This window comes from Macrosteles quadrilineatus, unplaced genomic scaffold (genome assembly GCF_028750875.1).
Source record: "Macrosteles quadrilineatus isolate MER2022 unplaced genomic scaffold, UCM_ALF_1.0 Scaffold_2__2_contigs__length_208266976, whole genome shotgun sequence".
Taxonomy (NCBI): Eukaryota; Metazoa; Arthropoda; class Insecta; order Hemiptera; family Cicadellidae; genus Macrosteles; species Macrosteles quadrilineatus.
Window position 1 is genome coordinate 26,402,075 of NW_026542595.1, and position 26,185 is coordinate 26,428,259.

At 32.9% G+C, this 26,185-nt stretch overlaps 3 protein-coding genes across 4 annotated transcripts in view; 2 read left to right on the plus strand and 1 right to left on the minus strand.

Moving 5' to 3' along the window:
• The first annotated feature begins 780 nt into the window (after nt 1-780).
• Nucleotides 781-2,181, plus strand: LOC128987577 (uncharacterized). Of its 2 annotated transcripts, none has more exons than XM_054408499.1 (2): nt 781-934; nt 1,815-2,181. In XM_054408499.1, the coding sequence occupies exons 1-2, from the start codon at nt 904-906 to the stop codon at nt 2,162-2,164; spliced, it is 381 nt and encodes a 126-aa protein (XP_054264474.1). In that variant the 5' UTR covers nt 781-903; the 3' UTR covers nt 2,165-2,181. The 2 variants fall into 2 exon arrangements, with proteins under 2 accessions (XP_054264474.1, XP_054264476.1); XM_054408501.1 differs by having other exon boundaries at nt 784-934; nt 1,399-2,181.
• Nucleotides 2,182-8,603: 6,422 nt separating this feature from the next.
• Nucleotides 8,604-26,185, plus strand: part of LOC128986766 (muscle-specific protein 20-like) — a 30,933-nt gene continuing 13,351 nt past the window's right edge. Inside the window, exon 1 of the mRNA XM_054407281.1 lies at nt 8,604-8,699. Within this exon, the coding sequence (XP_054263256.1) occupies nt 8,676-8,699 (24 nt within the window). The 5' untranslated portion in view covers nt 8,604-8,675. The remainder of the gene's footprint in view (nt 8,700-26,185) is intronic.
• LOC128986767 (myophilin) lies at nt 15,712-24,067 on the minus strand. The gene is made up of 4 exons (XM_054407282.1): nt 23,998-24,067; nt 18,621-18,820; nt 17,899-18,019; nt 15,712-17,071 (listed from the first exon to the last, which is right to left on the minus strand). The coding sequence occupies exons 1-4, from the start codon at nt 24,001-24,003 to the stop codon at nt 16,889-16,891; spliced, it is 510 nt and encodes a 169-aa protein (XP_054263257.1). The 5' UTR covers nt 24,004-24,067; the 3' UTR covers nt 15,712-16,888.

Genomic DNA, 26,185 nt, shown 5'->3' on the forward strand with positions numbered 1-26,185 from the left:
AAGTACCGGGAGACCGAGCTTTATTTGTTGTTAATTGGGTTCACTCGTTAAAACAATATTGTAAACAGGCATTTTATAATTCACGAAAAACATTTTTATTACAAACCATGGACATTTGATTGCTGAAACAACAACTCTGTATACAGATACACTTTTATGACCTTCCTTAAGTTTAAGTGCTATTTGCACAGAATTTTTCTCCTCTCTAGTCATTGAAACCCGCTGACATTCACTCTCACCAATTACACAAATACTTCTCGCAACAATATAGACTGTATGGGTTGTATTCTCCACACATTTTCCATGCAATGTTTCCCTGAGATGTTTTGACAAATAGACAATAGGTTTGTCAACCTAAAAGCGAAAGGTTTGAGCCTACAAAAATTATGTGTTGGGATTAATGCTTATGAAAAACTTACAACCATATAATAAAAATCTATACTTGTTTTATTTCACTTTTACATTTATTTTATTTTACAATCTGTACAGAATTATGAACAATTAGTAAATGGCATGATATAAAAATGACTTGAGCAAGAATCTCTCAAGTATCTTGCAAAAATAATCATGTAAGGTAACTAAAATAAAACTAAACAAATCTGTATGCCAGTTTAAGCACTTTCAAAACGTTATTATTTTCATAAATTGAGAGGAACAATTGAATAGCTTATATCATTCAAATTAAATTGTTTCATCTTCAGCTAAAAAATAGTCCAAATCCAAAACATATCAAACTACACAACATATATTAAGATGTCAGTTATCAGTTATACCCCCTCTATCACATTACTGATAAGAAATTAAACATTCTGTAATGTTTAGTATAGGTATTCGTGAAAAATAGATAGTGTACAGTAACTACTTGATTTGTTTTAAACTTATTCATAATATTTTTCTACAAAGATGCCTCTTGGTGAAGATGACAAGGAACAAAGTGAGTAAATTGTATGTAGTTGTATAAAATATTTAACAAAAATTACTGAATGCTTTATTTTATATGCCTTGTTGAGTTAATGTGTTTATTTAAACGCTTTGTTGGTTTCTTGAAGTTTTGGACAAGACAAGAATATTATTTATGATTGCTTGAATAACTTTCTCATTTTTGCAAAATGAGTTACCGTACAGGTAATCAGGTATAACAAATTTATAAGGATAATTTACTTCATGAAGAATTTATTTTCAGTAAGGTCTGTGACAAACAAATAATAATTTTTAAGTGTTTAAAAATTACATTAAAAGGTTGCAATACTCTATTGTGTAATTGGATATAAAAAAAAATGTAAATCACTCTTTCGGTCATTACAATGAGAAATCATTTTAGTTCATAAGACTTTGATTTTTAACATGTGATTAAGTTACATACTTTAATACATTTAATATTTTTCTTTTAATATCCAGGCCAGAAGGATTCCCTGAAGGCCTTTATTGATTCCAAAATCAAGAGTGACGATGTTGTTATATTTTCAAGAACGGTGTGTCCTTATTGTGACATGGTTAAAAACATATTTAAGGAGTTAGACCAGAAGTGTACAGTTATTGAACTAGATGACCGACCAGACTACAAGGCCTTAATGGATGTGTTCATGGAGATGACGGGGGAAAGGACTGTACCTCGGGTATTTATCAAAGGAAAGTGTATAGGAGGAGCTAACAAGACCAACATGATGTATCATAATGGACTATTACACCAAAAACTTAAAATTAAAGAGACAAAAACTGACAACTGAGTCAATGTCTTTTGATCATCATCTACTGTTTTGTAATAGTAAAATCACTTTTGATTTGTCATTTACACAATGTTTCTTTTACTCTAGGTAATAAAGATTCTCTGAGAGATTTTGTCAATACTCATGTCAACAGCGAGGATGTTGTCATTTTTTCCATAAAAACTTGCAGATTTTGTGCAATGGTAAAAAATATATTTGTAAAGATGAACTACAAGTACAAAGCCGTTGAACTGGACGACAGGCCGGATTTTAAGGAGCTAATGGATGTCTTCAATGAAATGACAGGGGAAAACTCTTTACCTCGAGTGTTTGTGAAAGGAGAATGTGTTGGAGGAGCTTATAAAACAAACAGTATCTTTGTTAATGGAGATTTACACAGAAAACTTGGTATGGAAGAACCTCTAAACAGGCATATGGAAGGTTTCATTGATTTCTAGCTTTCTTACCTCAATATTAGGGTTGTATAATTTTGTATCAGCAATAAATACTCAAAATAGTAAATGTTTTGTTTTTACAAAGAAAATACAACTTCACACTATGTAATATTGTCAACTGTGTGACATGCAAAAAGGGTATCTGACCAAGGCCAAGGCCCCACTAGAAAAACAGGCCATGCTGCAGCTCGGGCAGCGCAACACTACGTCACAGTGGTGGATAGTTGTACTAAAATCTTACCATTAAAATCTTACAAACAGCCAGCTTGTTTATTTACCTAAATCATATGGGAATGGTGATGGCAATGAAATCTATCTACTACTAGTGTGACATCATGGATCCTGCAACATGGCCTGTTTTTCTAGGGGGACCACTGTGACGTAGTGTTGCGCTGCCCGAGCTGCAGCATGGCCTGTTTTTTCTAGTGGGGCCTTGATCTGACAGGCTAACAGTTAATTAAATATATTGTTTTATTTGTTTTACTGAAATAATAATATATATCCAAGTCTTATTCTGATGATGATACGATAGCTAATCAATGCATAATTTTATATGCAGCTGTTGATTAGGGGTGTGTATTTAAAATAAGTACCTAATTGGTCATATTATAGTTACCGGGAACTAAATCCACTTCATATTATTTTATTGGACACAAAAGTGTGGATTGTCACTTTGTTATCTTATTTTTAGTTTGCTCTATTTTTGTATTTCAATCCCCCTACAAACAAACCATTTGCAATGCAATATTTTCTTAATTTTTACTTTCTTATATTGAAAGTAGATTTTTTTTTATGGAAAGGGTTTTTACTACTTGTTGTATTTAATTACTAGTAAGAATACCTATAGCATTTCTTAGAAAGAGAGATACGGTAAAGATAGAAGTCCTGGACACTGTTCCATTTTGCTCTTCCTCACATCAAGCCCTATAAAAACATATTTCAAAACCATTAATGTTATGGATTTTCTTGCACTTCCAAAGTGCCTTAAAAGAGGATCAAATACGAGTACATCTGCTAGAGCTAGATATGACGATAAGTCACCGTGTATGTAACATTATTCTGACTTGTAGAACCGTTTTGCTTACATCTCCTATTACCACACATTATCCATCCTGTCCAGTATTTTGGAAAATGTCCCAGAACTAGTTGAGTAGGGGAAGGTCAAAGCTATATTGGAGACTCACTGTTGTGGACTGGTTCTCATCTCAGTGTTGTACAAGTGTTTTTACTGGGTCGCATTACAACTCAAACTATTATCAAAATGGCAGCCTGGATAGTAAGTACACTGAATATATGTTAAATTTTCTTTATTGGTACTGATAAAATTAGAGATGATTTTTTAATAACCTTCTAACCTCAGGATGGTTAATATTTATTTTAAAATAATTTTAAGCCTAAAAATAGTTATCAAAAGTTGTAAACAAATAGACGCTCTCAATACTTTAAGAGATGGTGTTAGGCTAGATTATAGTTTCAAAGGCTAGATTTCAGGTTTTCTAGACAAAAATATCATAGCCTTTATTTTATTCTCTGTATGCTATGTAATGAGGGACGTGTCCTTTACTTGTGAACTGTTTTTTGTGATTTAATAGTATATACTTAGATAGTTTATTATGATTATTTTTATTTTATAACTATTTTGTTTAAAATATTACATTTGGATCAAAATTGGCAAACGTATCTATTTCGTTAAGCTAAACTACTAACGGATCGCTAAAAACTCACCTAATTACCTACCCTGTTGATTTATTTATTCATTTATTCCAACGGGCAACCCATTACATTGCTTTATGATACAATATTCAATTGCAAAATGTGCTAATTAAGTAATTAACTAATAAATATATCAAGATGCAAATGGATACAACACACACAACAACATACTACATACTACAACATACTACATACAACATACTATACGATACAAATTTTATTACAGTGTGATATTAATACAAATACAAACTACAATAAAAATACTATACAGGGTGTTTTTTTTTAAACTTGCATCTTTATTTATGTAAAAACCGCAATAGATAGAAATATTCAGTTTGCGGGAATCATCTATTGACGTAGGGGGCACATTTTTTTTAATTCAACGTTACATTCACATTCCCCCCTTCCCCCCTGCCACCAACTTATTTTTTTTTAAATAGCAAGGTACCCCTTGTGACATATCAAATGAAAGAGCATGAAAAAAGAAAATGTTTGGTGAAAAAAAATTGAAAATCGGCTCATGAATTTGTGATATAATCCCCTCCTTTTCCCCTACCCATAACTTTTTTTGAATAGCAATGAAAAACAATGTGTCGGTTATTTTTTAATTCTTCCCCCCTTGTGACATATCAAATGAAAAATAAATTTCACCAAACATTTTCTTTTTTCATGCTCTTTCATTTGATATGTCATTAGGGGTACCTTGCGATTAAAAAAATTGAGTTCCGGGGATGGGGGGGGGGAAATATCTCGCAAATTTATGAACCGATTTTACATTTTTTTTCATCAAACATTTTCTTTTTTCATGCTCTTTTATTTGATATGTCACAAGGGGTACCTTGCTATTTAAAAAAATTAAGTTGGGGGAAGGGGGGGAATGTGAATGTAACACGTTGAGTTCAAAACAATTGGGCCCCCTACGTCAATAGATGATTTCCGCAAACTGCATATTTCTATCTATTGCGGTTTTTACATAAATAAAGATTTAAAAAAAAAAAACACCCTGTATAATAATTCTGTAACGGCGAAATATAGTGTGTAATATAACAACAATTAACATTTAACATATAACAACAAGTTACATTGATGTTGCAGCAAACGTATTTAAACCAAATGTTATTTAAATATTGGGGATACGTGACACGTTTAAAGAGATGTTTAGTGAAAACATCACGTAAATGGAGATTCGCTCAGTATGCAGGTTTCTGCGACGGGGGTATTTTATTGTTAGTTTCACTTTTGCAAGTCGCAGCTGAGTTTTATTGGCCACTTATTGATACATAATAACAGCAACAACTCGCTAGGCAGATAAGCCGGTAGATGGCGGGTGGCTGGTGGCGGCCAACGCTATATAAGGTGCGAGGTTTGCTGTTACTGGGTCCTTGGACTTCCAGACAAGGTCCTGCTCCGCCGCTGCCGCTGACTCATCCGTACTGCGGATGCTTGGGCGACCAACGAATCTGCACTATTTTACTAGTATTACCAGTATTACCATAATAGTAGTGTGCTATAAATTAGTTATAAATAAGTTACAATACAACTGAAGCAATAAAACTAGACACACATTGCGTTACCAAAATGACGAAAATATATTATTTTAGAATTTACTCGAGGAAATCAGGCTGTTTCAGCAATGTTCCTAAAGTGTTTCACCGTTTAATTATAGTAAAGCAACATACAGCCGATTAAAATCACAACTCTAGAAACATAATATTTTTCCAAACCACGGTAAGGTATACTAAACAGTTATTAACAAAGAATCGTGGCCAAAAATATTCTTATTCGTAACTTCCAATGTTTCTAAATGTTCCAGCTTACTCCATTTTTTACTCTTACACTTAAAACTTTTATTTTATTTATTCCATCATTTTTATTCGGCAGAATTATACATACAGCTAACAAGGAAACTTTGAGTTAAAAGAAAATATTTTATGATTTACCCAAGCCTCGATAAAACTCGTATTGGTTTTATTGGATAATATTATGGTTTCTCTTTCATTCTCAAATATATTTTCTGTATTTACGTTACAATAAAGATACTGATTTTGCTTCTGCCATACAGTTTATTAAAAAAACATAAGAGGTTTACATTAAAATAAGCAATAAGCAAAGTACGATCAAGTTTTGCCTCTATGATCCATGGTAAGTGAGACACTTTTTACAGTAGATTAAGAGACCCACATTATTACCCTCTGTATTCCCATCCCATTGCGAAGAACTTGCATAGCAACTAGTTAAAATAATTCCTTAATATTTATCATACATGATTCGCTTGTGAAATGATAACTATTACCTATGTGTAGGCTAACCAATATAGCTCCATTCACAATAATTGCAGATGTTTTTACCGCTGGTAAAAAACTCTCTCTTTTTACTCTGACATTGTGTAACGTGTGGTATGCGACCACATTCAGCGGTCACATAAGACCAATCATTGACCACATTGCTCGCATATGTACACGGCTAATTACTTTACTTTGAGATGCGATCAGCTGATTACAACGTCATTATTGTGCAGAGTGAACAGTTTAGGTTATATTTATTTGTAAACATTGTAGATCAAAAAGTCTGACATTGGACCCCTTAAAACCCTCTGGGGCGGAGCCTTTTTGACGGATCTGCACCAAACTTCACACAAATCATCCTTAAATAATGATTAATAATTCCTGAAAGTTTCATTACAATCTGTCAATCGGTTTCGGAGTCCATAAGTTACATACATACATATAGTTCCTCTTTTATAGATATAGATTAGCCTATTGGTTTAATTTGTTATTAAAAGACTAACAGCCAGCGTCACTTAATAATTTAAAAATCCACTATATATTTGAATTAATTTTAAATTTTATTTTGCTCTGAGTTAAGTTGAAAAAATTTTTTTTACGTAATAATCTTGAACTTATCACTGACTCGTATTTTTTACGCAAACCATGATCATAATTTTATAGATAATTAGGCCTAGTTGTTCCAATACAATATGAAATGATGATAAAAAAGTGAAATGAACTTTGATTTTAAAAACTCTTCATTAGATAAGTAAATTTAAAACATTTTACTTCCATTCACTAACGTCACCAACGATAGTCCTATTTTCGTATGGATGTAAACAAAATTGTATAATAGCCATTTGTTTTGATGTACTGTAAACAAAATGTAAAGTTAAAAAGTTCAGATGATTGAGAAAATAATTTATTACAAACTCTGAAATTTTAAAAGCCTTTATGACGAAGGGCTTATCCAAACCCGCAAAATGCACAATTTAGAGGATAAGAGCTTTAAGCTAAATATTTATGGGTCAATTTACTGAATACAAAAATCCAACAAATTCTTTAATAACATAGATTTAGTATTATTGTGTATTGTATTATTGTGGAGTATTATATTAACTTAGACTGTATATAAAACCTAAAACCCGAAACTTTTTATCAAAACCAGCAAAAACAGCATTGTAGTCTCGCTTTAGGTACTGTGCAATGAAACCTCTCAGTAGGCCTACCACCGTATACGTAATCGTGGTTGATACGTATTTTGTAATTTTTTTTTTATTTGGAGCCTCATTATTGCCAAAGATTGCAAAAATTGAAACTCCTAATTCTTCTTGACAATCGAAGTTCAGACATGTAATTATTTTGACAAATTTGCCTTTTTTAAATGAATTACTTGCTTAAAAAGGTGTTTGGCCGCAAGAGAGTGTCACATACATGAGACGTGTCAAATAATAAAGACTAATTATGAAAAAGAGTTGTAATTCACAAATGCATTTACATTGTGATATTACAGACTGACTGAGCGATAAGAACACTTAATATAGGTTAAACTAGTTGGAGGGAAAAAATGCAAAGTAGAGCAAGAAAAAATCTGAAAAATTTCAGAATGGACAAAGATATTGCAGTGCACATTGCATGACGCAGAATGATATGTATTATAAATACGTACTAAACACGGAACACTTAAATTGAAAAATCTAAAAATCGTGTATTAAAACCGTCCTTCATATTCACTCATTGTCATCAGGTACAATACTGGTGCAATTTATTTACCATGCACTTTTAAGGTTTTGTTAGCTACGAGTGCATCTGTTTACATCTTAGTTGGTGCCAAATATTATTTGCTTTAGTCAATAATACAAAAAATAGTCAATTGTACAACAAATGATTTCATTATTAGATAGTTATGATACAGATCAAATCAAAATAAATAGGACGAGGACGCACGTTTTAGCGAACCTCTATCTTATGCGATTATTCATGATGTTGTATTATATCGATAAAAAATTATTAAGAGGAGATAATACATTACCCAATCCTTCCAGGGGTAAAAGATTAAATCGATCATAATGGTTGGTTTTTAAACTGCACTTTTGAAATATTTTTCAGACAATTTTTTACCATCTATGTACTTAACTTGGTTAAGATAGTCTTCGATTGTTTTAAAAATAATTATCACCTGGTCCAAATGACCAAGCCTTGATTTTTTGCACCTATATCTTGGAAGTTGGGGTTTTATATCCGTACATGGAAGTTGGGTGGTCTCCAAAGCTTCGTACCGTAAAATGCGTTTGGTCACCGGTTTACCCTCTCGACCATAATCCTTATGAGGAGCGTGGCCTCCATTTTGGAAAAAGACCAAGTCCATCTTGCGTGGGGCGAGCTATATTGAAACGGTGATTCTTCAAGGGACAGAGTATATATAAGTTGCCTACGACCCTGGTCCCCCTCCAACCATCTGAACCTTTCTGCAGTTTCCATCCAGTTTATCTCAAACCACCAACCAACCAACCAACCAACCTCCTACCACAGACATGGCAGCCCCTACAGCTTGGAAGGTACGTCTTTCGAATTTTATTTAAACTTTGTATTTTATTTTTATTTTTGTCTCATATTAATTGTTGTTATTTTAATATTATTTAATTCGCTCTGTAATATTTATTTCAAACGAAAAAATAATACGATAATATAATGTCTAGTGTTTATTTGATTTAATATATCAGATTTAATTCTCTGTGTACTCTATGGTGAGACCTGAGCGCTGCCATCTAAATATCTTCGCCGCTTCTCAGACCCACAATGCATTTGACAGATTTATCTCGGCGCACACGCGTTCTTGTCAAACGTTTGTTTTGAATTTATTATGAAACTTTTGTATGCAACAATGAATATTTTAAGAAATCAAGTCAACTTAATGCTGAATATAATAAGAATTTCGTTAAAAACTTCTATTGGCTCACACTTCAGCTGTAAAGCACTTGGACTACTATTATTTTCAACATTTTCAAATGCTATGATTTTTTAAATTTTTAGTTGATCCTAAAAATCAATAGGGAATCTTGAAAATACAAAGCAAATTACTAACAAGCCACAATGATTTATTTTCCAACCTACGATCGTCTAGTAATGTTGTCGCCTTCACTATTTGAAATGTATTTCAGTGCCCGTACAGTACCATATTATACAAATTAAATACCTATTTACAAGAGATCGGATAATTTAAGAATTAAGGAGTAACGATTAACAGTACATGATGAAAACTGTAGAAAAGTAATTAATTTTGTTTACACGTTATGAATATCAAATTATTAAGTAATCTCCTTTTTTCTCTTTACAGAGTTAGGTTTTTCTCTTAAGTTAGCTTTGTACAGGTAGTAAGCTAGATGTGTAAGGTAAGTTAGGAAAAGTCCAATACGCCATAACTTTTATTTGTGTTTTAATTAATCAATATTTTATTATATTTCTTTTTCGGTCACATATAGATTTTTCGCAATTGAATCAATACCAATACCAAATATATTTCTATTGGTAACTGGTGAAACTGAGTCTTACTTCTGAGGATTAAGTTACACCGAAAACAACATGGCCTTCTTGGTTCTTGTTGGGTTACAAACATGGATGAAGCATACTGGACTCGTGGTTTCTATGTTGCTGTGTCATTCGCAGTTTTGGAGTCTATTTTAGAACGGCGGGGCGATTCCAGTTTGTTTGTAGCAATTTGGATATTTATAGGTTAACTGTGGGACAAGTTGACATTTGTAGAGTGAGTCACAGTGATCTGACCACCCTCACGACACACACACGAGCATCAAGCGTCACACTCACACAACTACACAGCAACATCGTCAACTATTCAACATCAAATCCAAATCAAGACAAACAATTAATTGTAACATTCCGTCATGCCGTGTTCGTAAAACAAGTTTACATGGATTTGTTTGCGTCGAACATAAGCCTGTGCAGCGTTTAAAATCTTACCTCTAACTGCAATGCTGGATACAATTTATGTGCTACCTAAGGTAGCCACTAGATAGCGTAAATAACAAGTTTTTTTAATTATCAAAAAAGATAGTTATTTGTGCAACTAGTGAGCAATTGCCTCACTCGATAATAATTGAGCGAATTGGCCACTTTGCTTGTTAGGTAACTGTAGGAAAAACCATTTGTTTACAAAAGTTGTTGGTATTTTCGGTCCTTTCAAAGGAGTACTTTCATTTGCATAGAAATGTAAAAAGTAAAACGTTGAAAAAGTTTATTTTATGTCCAAGAATATTTAGTTTTTTGTGGCTTCTAGTTAGGTTATGAAAAATGACATTGGTAAATACTGCGGTTCCGGAGTTATTGATATTTAAGTTTGGAAATTTACATTTTCAATACTCTCTGCGAGCAATATCATCATTGATTCTTATGTCAGTTTTCTGTTGTTTAGAAGAATTTGGTTTCATAGTCAGTATTTTAATTCCCAGAAGCATAAGACAGTTAAGGAAAGACTTCAGCATAATATGCTGAAAGAATAACTGATGGATCTGTAAAAGCTGTTAAATATAGTCATCGAAGAATAAATATTTAATGATATAACTAAGTCTTGTATAATTAGCCTGACCAATGTAAATGTACATCTTTCATAACCGTATGTTCATTTAATTTATGGAGATTTTTTAAGTTGGTAACACTCGTCGAACGTACATTGAACAAGTTTTTAAAACTAAAGATTATTTTGTGTAGGTTTAATCAAGAAAGGCTTGTTCTACTACTCAATACAAATAAATCAAGAAGTTCGGTTTTTAATTTCTCTCAGATAACAATTATTTATGAGTCAGTTAATATTTGTAGTTTTTGTGAAATTATCGTAAAAGTGAAGGTGACCGAGAGCGCCTTCTAGCAGTCAAGTTATTTTCGGCACATGAGTGGTGCGCGTATTGCGGCTTGTTATGTACAGGCGCTTGTGGTCATCTTTAAATTTAGCAATGGAACGTATTGGTCAGACATTATGTATGGAGAATTTGCTTACATTACTCCATGAGTATGTTTCCATGTCATCATACATTTCCTTTATAATTAATTATTCAGTAAATTGGTAATTTATTGGCTTTGCTTACTAGTCATCGTTTGAACATGTATTTAGTATTACGCTCTCTTGGTCGTCGTAATAATCAACCGACCAAATTTGGTCATGTTAGTTGGAATTCGGTAAATGTGATTTCCTTTAGTTTCAAATTCGTAAAAGAATTTCAAAAGAGTTCTCATGCTGACGTGTTATACGGGCAGTGTTATAGGCGTGCAATTTCAAACATCCGCAAAAACCTAGTAATTAAATGGGTGAATATACATGATGGATGTCAAACCTGTGTCAATACAGGAAAGTGAATAAATATGTTTAAACGTACACGAATTAAGAAATACTTTAATGTGTGTATATTCTTGCATTATGTCTATATAATGCACCTATTTGCACTATGAGTTTAATCTAGAGGTTAAAATACCTTTAATCCGTCAAAGTGATCAAACGTCACCGATGATAAAATGTGGTCAAATGTTGTCTGGACTAGCAACTTGTACGCGTACCGTCCGCCGCGCAGTTAATTTGTGGCCACACGTGTGTTTGTAAATAATGTATCTATGTGTTGTTTCTCGTGACGTATTTATGGACTGTATGACGACCTCCTCGGAGTGATATTTATGTTCCTTCATCGCCTGAAGATGGCCCCACAGCTGGGCTGAAACCGGTCGCCGCTCATCGGTGACGTTTGATCACTTTGACGGATTAAAGGTATTTTAACCTCTAGATTAATTTAAATTTGTGATCAGGAGGAAAAAAACAACAGAAATGAAACTATGAGTTTGTTTGAATTTTGTTATCTATTACTTATTTAATACGCAAGCATGTTTTTTGTGACAATTACTCCTCCTAAACTACTGAACCGATTGACATGTTTTTGGTGTCATTGGAAAGAGCGTAACGTGAAGTTGTGCAGGAAACTTTCTTTTTAGGGAAATAATCAGAGAGTGAGGCCCTGAGGCCCTTTAAAGTTTCTTCTTTCTCCATAAGATTAACATGGGAAACATAATAATTTTATTATGCAACTTGGAAACATAATAATTATTATGCAAATTCTGTTATGCAACTCCAGCTGTTGTCAGAAATTAAAAGTGAGAAGAAGAACATATGTTAATTTTAAACAGTCAATAAGTTTACTAATTTTACAGTTTGCTACAAACATTTACTGACTTGGTTGAAATGAAATATTTACTATTTGAATTCGGGTTGGCGTAAATATTACAATGGAAAAAAATGAGAGAGCCTGGATAAATTTATATATTCTGTTATGTACATCTGGAATATTTCCATAATCTTTGGGTCGAATCTTTTAAAGTCATCAGAAATTATGAATGTTATTCCTTTTAAAATAACACCTCTAATACTTAGAAATTGCTCGAATTCGAGCAACAGGGACACTAGTAACTTTAAATAACCATACTAGAGAAGCTATCTAGTAAGGTGGCTATTGTGGCTGTAGTGTTTGTTTACATGTTACGTTGATAAACAGTTTAAAACTTTTATTTTTTGCTATTTAACGTGTAGTACAATATTTTGAATAACTAATTTCGATTTGGAAGAATATAAAAATAGGTTTTAAAGTGGAACGTTGCGAACTTACTAGGGTTAGGCAAAAGCTTAGATAAACCTTCTTAGCCTCTAAAATGGTTACATTAAGAAAAATACACTCCGCACACCTTTATAAGACAGACAATATAACAATTTTGTTCAGCGCCCTAAAATAGGGTATTTGGGGACAGCTCAAATGTTAAATGTAAAGCCCCATCAAGTGATACCTAATTTTATTAAAGACTTTATTAAAGAATAACATCAGGGGACACCAGAGATCTCCATCTCAACTTAGTACGAAATGCCATCATTTTAACATTTTCAATTCAAAATTTTTGCATGATTAATATTTTTCTTAAAAATATATAAATACTTTTTTCGAATGTGTCAACTGCAGCAAAAAGTATTATTCTGTCACTTGTAGCTGTTTTATACACACAAACGTTCTTTACGACCAAACTTTATCTCCAAGTACACAATAGATTGTTAGTTTGTTTGTTTGTTTTGTCGGCCTACTGACCGGATCTGCCCAAGGCAACTAACACAATACAACACTACTACCACAAACCACAGTTTAACTATACACATTTGTCACAGTCACATCCTATGTTCCTCTTTATACGAGTTGTGGATTTAGTAATGCAAACTCGACTAAACTTAGCAGTTAGCAACTTAGCACCAATTCACCGGTCAACAGTTTTTAACAAATCTTTCTAGGTCAATTCAATTCAATTCGAATGTGGAATTTTCGCCTACATTTCTTCCTAACACATTACACATCACAACTCACTTGGAAAATACATGTTACCTGATATATTTAACTTTAGCTAACAAAGGTTACACAAATGCAGCTATTGATTCAACCAGATTCCAGAAAAAATTATCATTCCCACCAGAAGATATTATAACCTCATTGCTAGTACATCTAAGCTATGTTGCTCTGCGCATTAAATAAACCTCCAATTCATGCTTTGGACAATATATAGTTATTTGTGCAACTAGTGAGAAAAGTTAGCAATTGACTCACTCGAGAGAAATCCTTACTCACGAGCCGTAGGCGAGTGAGGAATGGTTTCTCGAGTGAGGCAATTGTACTTTGAACTCGAGTTGCACATTATACTTTTCCTACAGTTACAAAAACACAGTTATAAAACAAATAAATTGGTGAAGAAACATAACCTATTTTTACACAGAAGTGAACTTTTAATATAACATTTAATGTGAAGTGACAAATACAACAACAACAGCTGACCAGCTGATTTACAGCCAGTGCTGCCAACGTATTTCGCGCGCATACGACGTTGCCTGCATGTTACATGCTCACTATTTCGTGCCTTTACGTTGCAAATCTGGAGTGAGACAAAGTAATTAGAGTGAGACAATGTTAACATTGTCTCACTGATGAGTGAATTGGCCACTTTGCTTTCTCAAATCAGTGAGAGAACATGTACATTGTTAGGTAACTGTAGGAAAAATATTTTTTCAAACAGATTTCATCATCTATTATTTTTATTGAAAAATAAAAGTCAACGTGAGATTGTAGTAACAAATCAAGTGATAAGTAACTTTGTCAACGATGTATGTTACCTTGTTACCCAACATTTGTAAGAGAGATTTCTAAAAAAGGTTTCTAACCGATGTGTATTGAATTACATTTATTACTTCAGTTTTGGCAGAAAGATTTACTCTCTTGGTGTTGATAGGGTTCTATTCCACAAGTTTACCATAACTGGAGTTCAATGCTACCAACATCATGACTTAACATTGACCCTCATTTACCGTACAAGGAGTGAAACTGTCTACACCGTCTACCGTCTGTTACCGAGGTCGCGATTATCGGATATAGACTAGACCTAGGAGATACTTCCGGGGTGATCACTGCCTATCCTATATGCAATTAAGCTTCAAACGGTCTATCTCGGTAAAAAATAGTTTTTAACTCATCATGCAAATCAAAGGCCCGGTGTCTAAGCATTAGATTGGAGGTCTGCTATTCTGTTTGATACTCAGTTTCAAATTTGGCTAATCTTCACCTGTTTTAGCTATGTGGTAGTGCCAATACCTAATGTCCAGGAGCCCCTCTTAAACCATAGGTTGAATCTTAAGCGAAAAGAAATGATTTCGTATTTGAAATATCCCTTATCCAAAAGTCACTAGATAAAATTCTCTCACTGTACCTTGTAATTACATGAGTCAACGCATAGACATCTACATAATTCATAAACAAACACACACGTTTTAAGAGGTCTCAATCGCAACCCCGAATTTGCCAATATCTTTATAAGCGCAATTGCCAAGTTAAGCAACCTACTCAAGGTTATTAAAGCATAACTTGGATGATATTGTAATAGTAAACTCTTTAACTTCATTAACGTGTATATACACTATACAGGGTGAGTTTTAATTGTCCCCCCCCCCCAACTTTTTTCTACATTTTTTCAAATATCAATCCCAGACCACTTCCAAACATTGTTGGGTAGTAAGTACTTCATTTTGACAAGGTGGTAATTTCTGGCCACCATCTTGGATCCGCCATATTGGATGCAAAAAATTTTTTTTTTTCAAATGTAAAGGTGGGATCCAAGATGGCGGCCGGAAACGAGCACCTTGTCAAAATGAAGTACTTACTACCCAACAATGTTTGGAAGTGGTCTGGGATTGACATTTTAAAAAATGTAGAAAAAAGTTGGGGGGGGGGACAATTAAAACTCACCCAGTATATCTGTATAACAACAATGTTGTAGTTCTATAGTTAGCGTTTAGGATTTATTAGACTAACAATCCAAAAAAGGTAAAAATTGAAAGTAACATCTTCCTTTCAACAAAATTGGCCAAAATTAAAATATTCATTTCTACCCGTTCCGAGAAGTTATAATATAAACTAGCTTGGGCACACTTAAACGAGTGTTCGAACAAGTATGCTTCAAGATTAGGAAGGAAACACTGTATTAAAACCACCAAAAGAACAAACATAATTTTAATATCCAACCAAAGTAGCAGTATAAAAAGCAAATAAAGTAACAACAGATGATTTTATATCAGACAAACTAATCTATGAGACTAGAACTATTGTATAAACTAAGTATGTATAATACTTACTTATAAACGATACATACATAAAAACCACAAGAAGAAATATACATCAATATAGAAACAATGCCACAACGTTTCTATTGTTGTTTTAATAATGCTAAACAACAATACAATTTTCAATGATAATTTCCTGCTAATGTTATTCATTTCAAATAATGCAAACAAATTGTGTACAAGTTAATGATTGATGGCAGACAATGTCTGTGCGTTTAGATTTACGAGTGTTTATGTTTACAATTAGAAACATAAAATGCAAATTAGCCTGATATAGTCGTTAATAGACAAATTTAAAGTACATTTGATAGTATAAGATAATTTTTACACCCCCGATTAGTACACTTATTTTCCTATAGTACAGCATTGTACACACATAATAACTCTATTTTAACAAAGTTATAACGTTATTTAACAATGCCAAACACAATTCTAAGCTCCAAAATGGCACATTCTACCTACGATTATCTTGTTTATTTTGTCAGGAAATAATGTATTTTTTTTACCAATGTATAGTTTTTATAAAGGCAAAACAGCCTTTTTTAAACGTCATTGATTCAACATTTCATTACACAACAAATTAACAAAGCGTTAGTAGAAATATGGAAGAGCATGAAGATCCACCAAAAATCGTTCTTCTAGAAAAATGTTAGGTAAATAAGGCACTGGACGTTTTAGGAGCACTTGCAACGTACGTGCTAATACTTTGCACAAGATACTGATTCCCGAATACTGTTTTGTTGCAAGCAGTAGCCACTTTGTATAATGATGTAGCCATCTCATCTATGTAAACCATCCTTACAATCGAACATAGTTTAATGAGCCATTTTCTCTATATTTTTATACTTTGATTATTGATGAGAAATGATAGATTCTATATAGTAAACAGTAATGTACTTAGCTTAAAGGTCTTTGTATAAGACATAAACCAGTAGTTGATGGCTCAGTTCAACCAGGTTAATTTCACTTCTTAAACTGGCTGCAACTTAAAATGTTGATGAGATGGCTACGTCTCCCGACAGTCAAAGCAGTAGACTAGCTAGACCAGACACACTACATATGTCGGGTGTTGCCGAAGGAGCCCAGGCCGGACTGAGATGCTCCCTTGTTGAAGCCCATCTGCAGGTTGAGATGTCCCTCGGATGCTCTGAGCTGTTCCTCTGTGAAGTGACGCTCTTGCTTCTCAGCCATCTTGGGTCCCAGGCGAGGTCCCGTGTACTCGGGGTGTAGCTGGGTCTACCGGACAGACACAAATGATTTGAATATCCCATTTAATTGTCAATGACTGAATGAAGATAATTTTTCCAACCCCTCCATGCGAAGATGACCATTTATGTTTCGTTAACTTATAACATTCCAAAGAATAAATTATCTTGCTAAATTATCTATTCAATTTACAAAATCATATCCATTAAGTAAATGGTACAATAAAGTAGTTTGTTTTTACTAGAGGCCTAAAATAACATGGATTGCAAATAACAACAAGTACAACTTTGAAACGTAATGTAGAACTACTTCAACTTAACTTGTATTTTGTTTGCTTTTTAATCAAGTTGCTTTGTGTACCTTTTTATGAGCATACAGATACAACTTTAAAACTACACGAAGTTAAGACATTTTAATAACCACATCTGTATTGTTAGATAGCCACAAATAATAAAAAAAAATTCTAAGTACATAAAATGTCACCATTCGAGTTTTTTGATATCTTTGTTTAGGTTTAGGTTGATATGTTGGTCATACTTTAAACTACCGGATTTGCCATACTAAAAAATAACACATCATCATCATAATCATGCATATTTTATCTTACTGAATATTTAAAATAAACGAAGATTTAATCTAAAACTACCTAAAGGAGTTTATTTTCGTGCTAAAACATTATCATTGCCTAAAACTGTATAAAACTGTCAACGATTTTTTAAGCACTCTGTGGCATATCCATTAATCTGTTTTTACCCATAAAAAGTTATGTAAAGACTATTGCAGTATATCTAGGTAGACTATAGTATTTGTATATATAGGCCTATATAAAATAAAAACATATCCTTGAGATAACTTACGATTCTTCCCAGAGAGTAAAGACATAAGGTCACTTGAGGGATGTTTCTTCTTTCAAACAAATCTGCTGTTTGGAAGATTTCTTCCTCCGGCACACCATACTTCTTAACGGCAGCTTGGAATCTTAAAACATAAAATGTTTATATTAGCGTTTAGAGTTTTTGGAAAGTATATGTTAGACAAAATAAAAACCGCATTATCATATTTTACATATAAAAAATTGGAAAATGATGAGACTGATTGTATTGTTTCACTTTAATATAAATGTAGAATTGGGGTTGTTATTTAAAATATTGATATATTCATATTAAAATCTATTATCTAGACTCTGTAAATTTATAGGAGTATTTCCGTACTAAAAGAGATCTGTAACACAAACTATGACAAAACAACTGCTAGACATTAGACAATAACAATTTATTTATACAACATAATATTGTTGCGGTGTCTTCACTACTCTCCACTACTATCACTATACAACTCATAAGATCATCATCACACTTGTAGTTTGTTTCTATTTATATTTATTTTTGGGTTTATCTACGCCATTGGGGTAAATAGTATCTGGCTTCAGTAGCGATCTCACTTGGAATCGAACCAGCGACCTTCAGATTTGAAGGCGAGCTCTATAACCACTCAGACAATAGTAATGACGACATAATCAGTTTAATGACAGTATACTTTGTTACTAATAATCAAATATTGATCAGTCCAATGTTTTTACCTTTGAATGTTTTCCATGAGTTGGAAGTTAGTGCCCTTGGTCTGTATCTTCTTGACACTCCCTGGTGCTATCTTGTTGATGAGGTTACACAGGACCACGCCATCCCTCAACACATCCTCGTACGGTTGGCTCGGTAGTTTCTCCCCCAGGACATCCTCGATCCAGTGGAGAACCTCCTCCTCTTGTTCCTTGTTTCTAGCCTGGAACACACGTGTTGCTGATAATTGATAAAGCCGTTTAAAATAAATTGTTCCAAGAAGTAACTTTGTTTAAAGTTGCAGGATCGATTTGGACTACAACCATTAGTGAAACTTAATTTACGACTACTGTACTGTACTTAAATTTATTCATGGAAATTGATAGTCTTCAGGCTAAAAAGTTGTTGAACATTTTTTTGCATGAGTACTCGGATACAAGGTTTAAAGCTATAATCCGTTTGTCCTTGAAGGTACTACCAGCTACCAGTACTTGCAACAACCGGTAAATAATCACTTAATTTAAGTTGATGAAATGTCAACATTTAATTTAAGAGTTTTTTTTAACTTTTGTTTTGACTTAATGATTACATGACGGGTTGCGGGTGTACCGCAGTTTAAACTACGAGTTCTAAATCACACTACTAGTTATTAGTTAACACACATATAATATGGATCGCATTTTAGACTGCCTAAACTAAATGGTCAATGAAATTAGTAGTTTAATGAAAATGCAAAAGTAAAATGTTTAAAGACAACATGCGTCTGAGGGTGTTAAACAATCTCGTTATAGTTTACTATAGATTTGGAATCGTATAATTAAGTTTCGTTTAAACTACGAGATTGGTCGCCATCTACGAGTATATTCTATTTGAAGGACGTGTCACGTCAAAAGGTCAATGAAGGCTCCGAGACCACACCCTTTTATTGCCTTTTTGCTTTTAATGTTTAAGGGGCATGGCTGACATTTCTACCCCTATTCTGTAAAGGTCAATCGTGTTAAAAATTATGATTTATTTGTTGTTTTAAATTTTACTTTTTAAATTGGCCTTATAAGATATATGTAAACTCATAAGTAGTTATACTGTTATATTGGCCATTTGCTAGCAAAATAATATTTTTGCGTAATAGTTCCTCATACAAATGATAAATTATATTTTTTAAATTGTCCAATGATAGCCAATATATTAGTCCAGAGTCTTAATATGTTTTTTTGTGTCTTTTTTCAAAACTCAGAGATTCAGAGAGCACATCTCACCAGTACTAATTACGTTATTTTACAATTTGTCGGGGGAAATCTTCACCAACAATGTAGGCGTGGCCTTAAGCCGTCGTCGGTTTGCTACTTCTCACAAAATTAGATTCATCCGATCAAAAATAGACATCCACTGAAACGTTGAGACTTGAAACCAAAACATATTGAATGACACTAGATGTCATATATGTTCTGTCCTAATAATAAACGAATGATACAATGATACCGGCAGAGGCTTATGGCCGAGATATTGTCAACTAGTTGAGGATTTATTTTAACTGTCTTTGCCAGCACGTCAAGCTCTATCGCCTCTTCATTAGCTTCTTATTTTAGAGATCTTTGACAGGCCAACTGCGTTAAATGCTTCCACACATCACTAAACTATTATTAGACTTGGTTTTCTGCCTTTCAGCAAATATAATGTTTGTTGTTCGTGTAAAACTGCTAATGTCTTACTACCAGAGTCTGAGAGAGGTTATTACAGTAATTAATTGCTAAATTTCAAAACAGGATTAAGAATTGTAATTAATTAGTTTAGAAACAAGGGAGGTTCCAGATAATATCAAAATTGTTTTTACAATGTGGATTTTTTGTTATTATATCCGACACTAACTGAATCAGAAGAAATCTGTTGCAGCGCATCAAATACATTTGAAATCAAATAGTGATCACAAACTTCAACACATTTTATAGAACTCTTTTCTGTTTTTAATAACAATTCTCAATCTTACATATTACTCTCATCTTACATAACTAACTATCTTTATGTTATAAGAAGTACACTGAGGAATTGTGTATCCATTAAAATCGTATTGGGTAGGTGAAACGGTTCTATTTCGTATATTTTCATCAATACAAACTTTTTAATTTGCGTGTTATGTTTCTCGTGGTATTCCGAGTCAAAATATTGGATACTAATTTAATAATGTTCAATGTAAAAGTCAATTCCTTATTTTTACTTTTGTATCTATGTTAACATTTACAAATCACTAACCAAAAACTGGTTCTCGTCCGATGGAAGGTTTATCATATCAATTGTTAGTCTACTAAAGTGGTGTTTTACCACTGATATTAAGGGTATGTATTAACAGGTGTTTGAGGTTTTCAGCGTTTTCTTTATAATATCATGCCGTACTTATGTGATAAGAATGAACTTTATGGTGTTTAGATACGGTATGTAAAAATATAATGTAGTATCATTACGGTTTGGGTTGAAGAAATATATCTTCAAATGCTTATATGCACGTTTTTGTTATAAATGAATCAAACTTATCGTAACTTAAAAGATTTGTTTCCAGACTTCTATTGAATGTTAAAGTATGTTTTGCAAGATAGTAAACAAAGTCTATAAATTTAAGTAAACCATCAATACGTAGATGAGCGGGTTAATGTGATTGTTGGACCGGAGCCAGTGTGAATGTGATCAATGGTGGTGACTTAAGATTCACAATGGAACAGTTAGTCTAATGTGTAAACAATAATACTCCACTGACCACTGTCATCTGCGTGCCATGCTGCAGTGTCGAGGTCGACCATTACCTACTTAGTTGGACTAATTCCAGTGAATTGTTCCAGTTTCCGCAAAAATAATTGCAATGCAATTAGAAGTGAAATCTTGCCAAATTTTACAGTTCTAGAATAAAGCAGCCGCAAGAGTTATTAGCTGCTTCACCTGTTGTTGCGTTGTATCAGGAACTGTCGACTGAGCTTATTGCAGTCGGGTTATTTGTGGATTATCTACGAAACTATTTTTAAGAAACCCTCTAAATTGAATGAATTTTAGTTTGAGTTTTATGTTATTTTATTGAGATGTATTTTTGTCAGTTATTCTTTTAACTACGCATAATAGAAGACATTAATATCCCGTGTTGAATTTATTGCTAGCATTGGGAAAAAGTTTGATTGAGTAGATAGAGTAAGTTAAGGAAAATGCAATTTTATTTTTTAACCGCCAACCTTTATTTGTAACAACGCTTACCTTATTTTATGTTAAAGTACATTTTTTGTGTGATTTTTCCTTTTATATGTATACATTTATCAATATTTGACATAATGTCTTAACTATCAAAATATGAAAGCTATAATATGAGAGGTCCAATAGTTTCATTCTCTGTGAGTACCAACGATCACATAATACCAATGTGATCGTTGGTGAGTAGCCTACCTGGCTACATCTACAGCACACGTCAATGCTTTGACGACATTTCTTGGTGACTGCAGTAAAATATTTTAGTATATTGTAGACTACCACAGCTTTAGTCTAAAGTTTTCATGCGTTAAAAGAACACAATAACATGTGTATGTGGTAACATTGTATAACAAACAATGTTGTTATTAGTTGATTTACCTGGATTGTTACAATCTAAATCAAGTATTAATTCCTTAGTAGCATATTATCATTGTATTGTTTATGTCACTGTGTTATTAGAAAGCATAGTGAAGTGTTATCAGAAAAAAACCATGTATTATTCTCCTAAAAAGTTCATAGTGGGTATTAAACATTTAGTGTATAGGCTACTTTACAATGTGTAATGTAATTTTCATGAAATAACTGCATGTGATAAAATACTCGGTGAACGGTTGGGATTGGACAGCAATAGCGATGTTGTGTTAGTGTTAGTGACGTCATAGGACCGTATATAGCCGGAAACAGCTGTTTGTTGTTGAGATTGAAGTCTGACGCCAGCTGTGATAGTCTCGTGTTAAACTGTATTGTTGATGCTGGATTTAGAATCAGCATATGCACGCGCCTGTTAGCTTGGTAGCGGCTGGAGAATGTTACAATATAAACTTTTCTTTACCCCCAAACTTTGGACTGAATTACACATTAAATAATGTATTTAATTCACTGGGATAAACTGTATATATATTTTTTTTTCTAAGAGGAAATTTTAAACTTTTTTTCAAATCAGCCAATAGCTAACTAGTTTTTACCATAACCTTTCTTCATAAATAAGTAAAGATATCATGTTGTGGACAGTGTACAGCTAAAATGAAACTTTAATTATACTTCACTGTTTGCATCGATAAACTTCATGTTTTTTATGTACATAAAAGGGATCCAGGCCCTTGTCAGAGAGTGAACAATTGGCCAAAATATTATAATTTTTATTGCTTTATATGTTCTTTGGCAATTTCTAGATGATAAAATATAAGTTTTGTACCAATCTTATAATGTTCTCATATTTAATTAGCCTCTACTGCAAGCCCACGGGTGGTGGGAGGATGTGGTGTGTAGTGTTTTGTAACATAAATGTTTTTATATATCAGCCAAATATTTGACTTTCAAGTTAACATTGATAAGATTTTCTTCATTATATTTACAAACCTTTTGATTATAACTATTAACATCGGTTAAATAGTTGTTTTCTTTCAATTTTTTAACTTTATAAGAACTAAAATTATTTTTTGTTAATTTTTAAGCTTTATACTATGCACACAAAATTATCCTAGTTAAACCAAATTGATTAATTACTTTAGGAATTATATTAAACTTACAAATGTGTTACATAATTACATTTTACTGTATAAAGATACATAAAATAGTATATAGTACATGGAGTGGCTATTATGATGAAAACTATTCTTTTTAAGCCCATTCAATGTAATAAAATATTTAAAAAAATGTAATTATAAATTATAAAATGTATGTCTAAAGGCTGGAACCCATTAAGCTAAGTACTTATGTTAATGAAGTCCTTAAACTGGTCAATACTATCATGTTATACAGTATCTATTTAGTGTGTTTGCATCAAACTCTAAATAATTTATATGTTTGCTCTTAGTTTCATCGCGATTTGAAAAAATGTGCTCTCCTTTATTTAAATACTAAGACATGGATATAATAATGTAAAAGCATGATTCAAAAATTTTTTTCTGTAATCAAAGTTAATAGATTTTTGTTTTATTTATGTTCTAAATAAACGATAGTATTTTTTAATACACTAAACAACTATTTTTAAGTGATAGCCTACCATTTAATTGTGATATCTAATATAATACAAAAGCTAATCCATCCATTAATGTAGTGTGTCCATGATCCTAAATCATCAATAGCCACCGAGTCTTACATTAGTGCTAGTATTATTAAGAGTAATATTAGTGTTGTGGTTGTGAGTACGCAGGTTGCAGCAGTGAGGTGACTTACAGGCATGGCTGTGTGTGGTGTGGGCAGGCTGCGGGACTGGAGCAAACTGTAATATTCTCAGTCCTCCCTGCCTCGCACCACCCTCCGCCACCCCCGCCACCCCTCGCCGCCTCCACTCAAACGTCACTCACTTGGGCTGTAAACATTCAACATTTGTTTATTGTTACAAGAAATAATGTGAATGACGTTTTCATTAACAGACAAAAAAAATTGATTTATGTTTTTAGATGAAAATGTAATAAATGTTGACAATTCTTTCAAAAATATACATTTTCTAGTAGTCCGTTAACTATGGTTGCTGATATTTAACTTTTTTATTAGTTTATGTTTTTGTCTTTTCAATTTCAACACCATTTTGTTTATTGAATCAGTATATACACTAGTTGTTATGCTAGTAGAGTACCCGGCCTTGGTGCTGGGTTGGTAGATAAACACGTGTATAGTGTGATTATTGCAGTTATTATTTTGCTTGAAGTTAAAAAAAAACGCGAAAGGTGAACATTTGACTCTTTAAATTAACTGTATAAAATAATATTACTTTACCTACGACCGTTTTTTAAAGTAGCCATTTCAGTCCAGTTCTTAGAATTGAAAAGTTTCACTTTACAGCTGTTTACTTTCATATCCGCATAGTTTCATTTCATATCCGCATAGTTTTCTCATATCCACACAGGTAACGGACCAATGAGGTTAAAGTATTGAGAGAAAAGAATTAAAATTGTAATGCTTCGAACGTCAACTAATCAGCTGATCAGTTGACCAATTTAATTGTTGATCCGACTTGTTCATGTTGATACTCGCGTATTCTTATTTAAGTTGGTGGAAGTCCAAAAATAAATGAAATATTTGCCGAATTGTACCTGATACAATATTATTTATGGTAAGAATGCTGCTAGCAATGTAATATTTAACGAAGTTTAACAAACACGTAATTACAGGAAATCAGCTGATTATACAACAAGTCGTTGCATCACTTTCAGTGGCAATGACAATACACGAAAACATAACCTCTCTAAAAAGTTATCATTAGTGATTGTTAGTAATTAAATCCAGATTGATAATAATTAAAAAACGGTCGTAGGTAAAGTAGTGTACGCAACTCGCGTTAATAGTCTTTACGACACTCGTAGAAATTTTCTACTCGTGTCGTAAAGACTCACTTAACGCAATCGTTGCGTAAACTACTATATCGCCATTGGTTTTAGAAACGAAATCCAATTCCAAATCTTATTTTCCTTTATAAGTCTCTTTCTTATGAAGTATGAAGTCTTTCTTCTCCCACTTATAAGTAAGTGGTGATAACTTATGAAAACTTGACTTAGGTTATTTAGTAGAGTACGTATACATGCTACGCTGTTGCACATATCAACATAATTTAATTGTGTGGATTATTTTCAAAAGATAATTATTTTAAAGCTGTCTAGTTATTTAAAAAACATTCATAGATTTGAAGGGGAAAAGGTAAAACAATCTTTCGACGCAAGGGACTAGCGCAAGGCAGAGGGAAATTATACAAATCCTTCCCTACCGGTGTCTGACATTAACGAAACATACCCCTATGATTATTAACGAAAACACGAAATTCATTAATGTAAGCAGAGTTACTCTTAAGTACACTCTATTTCCAATGTGGTGTAAAGCCAACAAGTTGGAGTAATAAAGTTGTAATAGAGTTACTTTATGCTCTTGCGTCTAGCTTTGATTTAACAAAATGTGAAAGTATGATCCCTGAGCATTAACTTATCTGTGTTTAAATTTAATAAATAAGGAAAAAGCTGTGTGTAGTAGTTTATAAATGTTTAACAAACATATATTTGAATTTAAAATATTTGTAGATCATCAGTGTGTATTTATCCATTTATACAATCTTGAAAATATAATCAAAGTAATTTTTCAGCTAACACAGGTTAAAAATCATGTTTTTTGCAGTGACTAATAATCTACTCAATTGATGTTCATTTTTATGAATTTCCTACTTCAGTAAGAGATGTACTTGCAGATTTGAAACTGTGAGTTGAATGAAGCTCTACTCAAGTGCATAAATTACAGAGCCGTCCGTGTGCGTGTGTGAGGTTTACGAACCATAACAGCACGTCTATTTCAAGCCCGGCTCGGGATTCCCGCCACTAGTTCCTGCTAAACTCAACTCCCACACCGGACATATTTTACACCAAACTGACACGAGACA

Coding starts and splice junctions, on each gene's coding strand:
- LOC128986767 (XM_054407282.1), bottom strand. Junction 18,020..18,620: donor CTCATGGAAAACATTCAAAG/GTAAAAACATTG, acceptor TTATGTTTTAAG/ATTCCAAGCTGCCGTTAAGA. Junction 17,072..17,898: donor TTTACTCTCTGGGAAGAATC/GTAAGTTATCTC, acceptor TCTGTCCGGTAG/ACCCAGCTACACCCCGAGTA.
- LOC128987577 (XM_054408499.1), top strand. CDS start 904: ATGCCTCTTGGTGAAGATGACAAGGAACAAA. Junction 935..1,814: donor TGAAGATGACAAGGAACAAA/GTGAGTAAATTG, acceptor CTTTTACTCTAG/GTAATAAAGATTCTCTGAGA.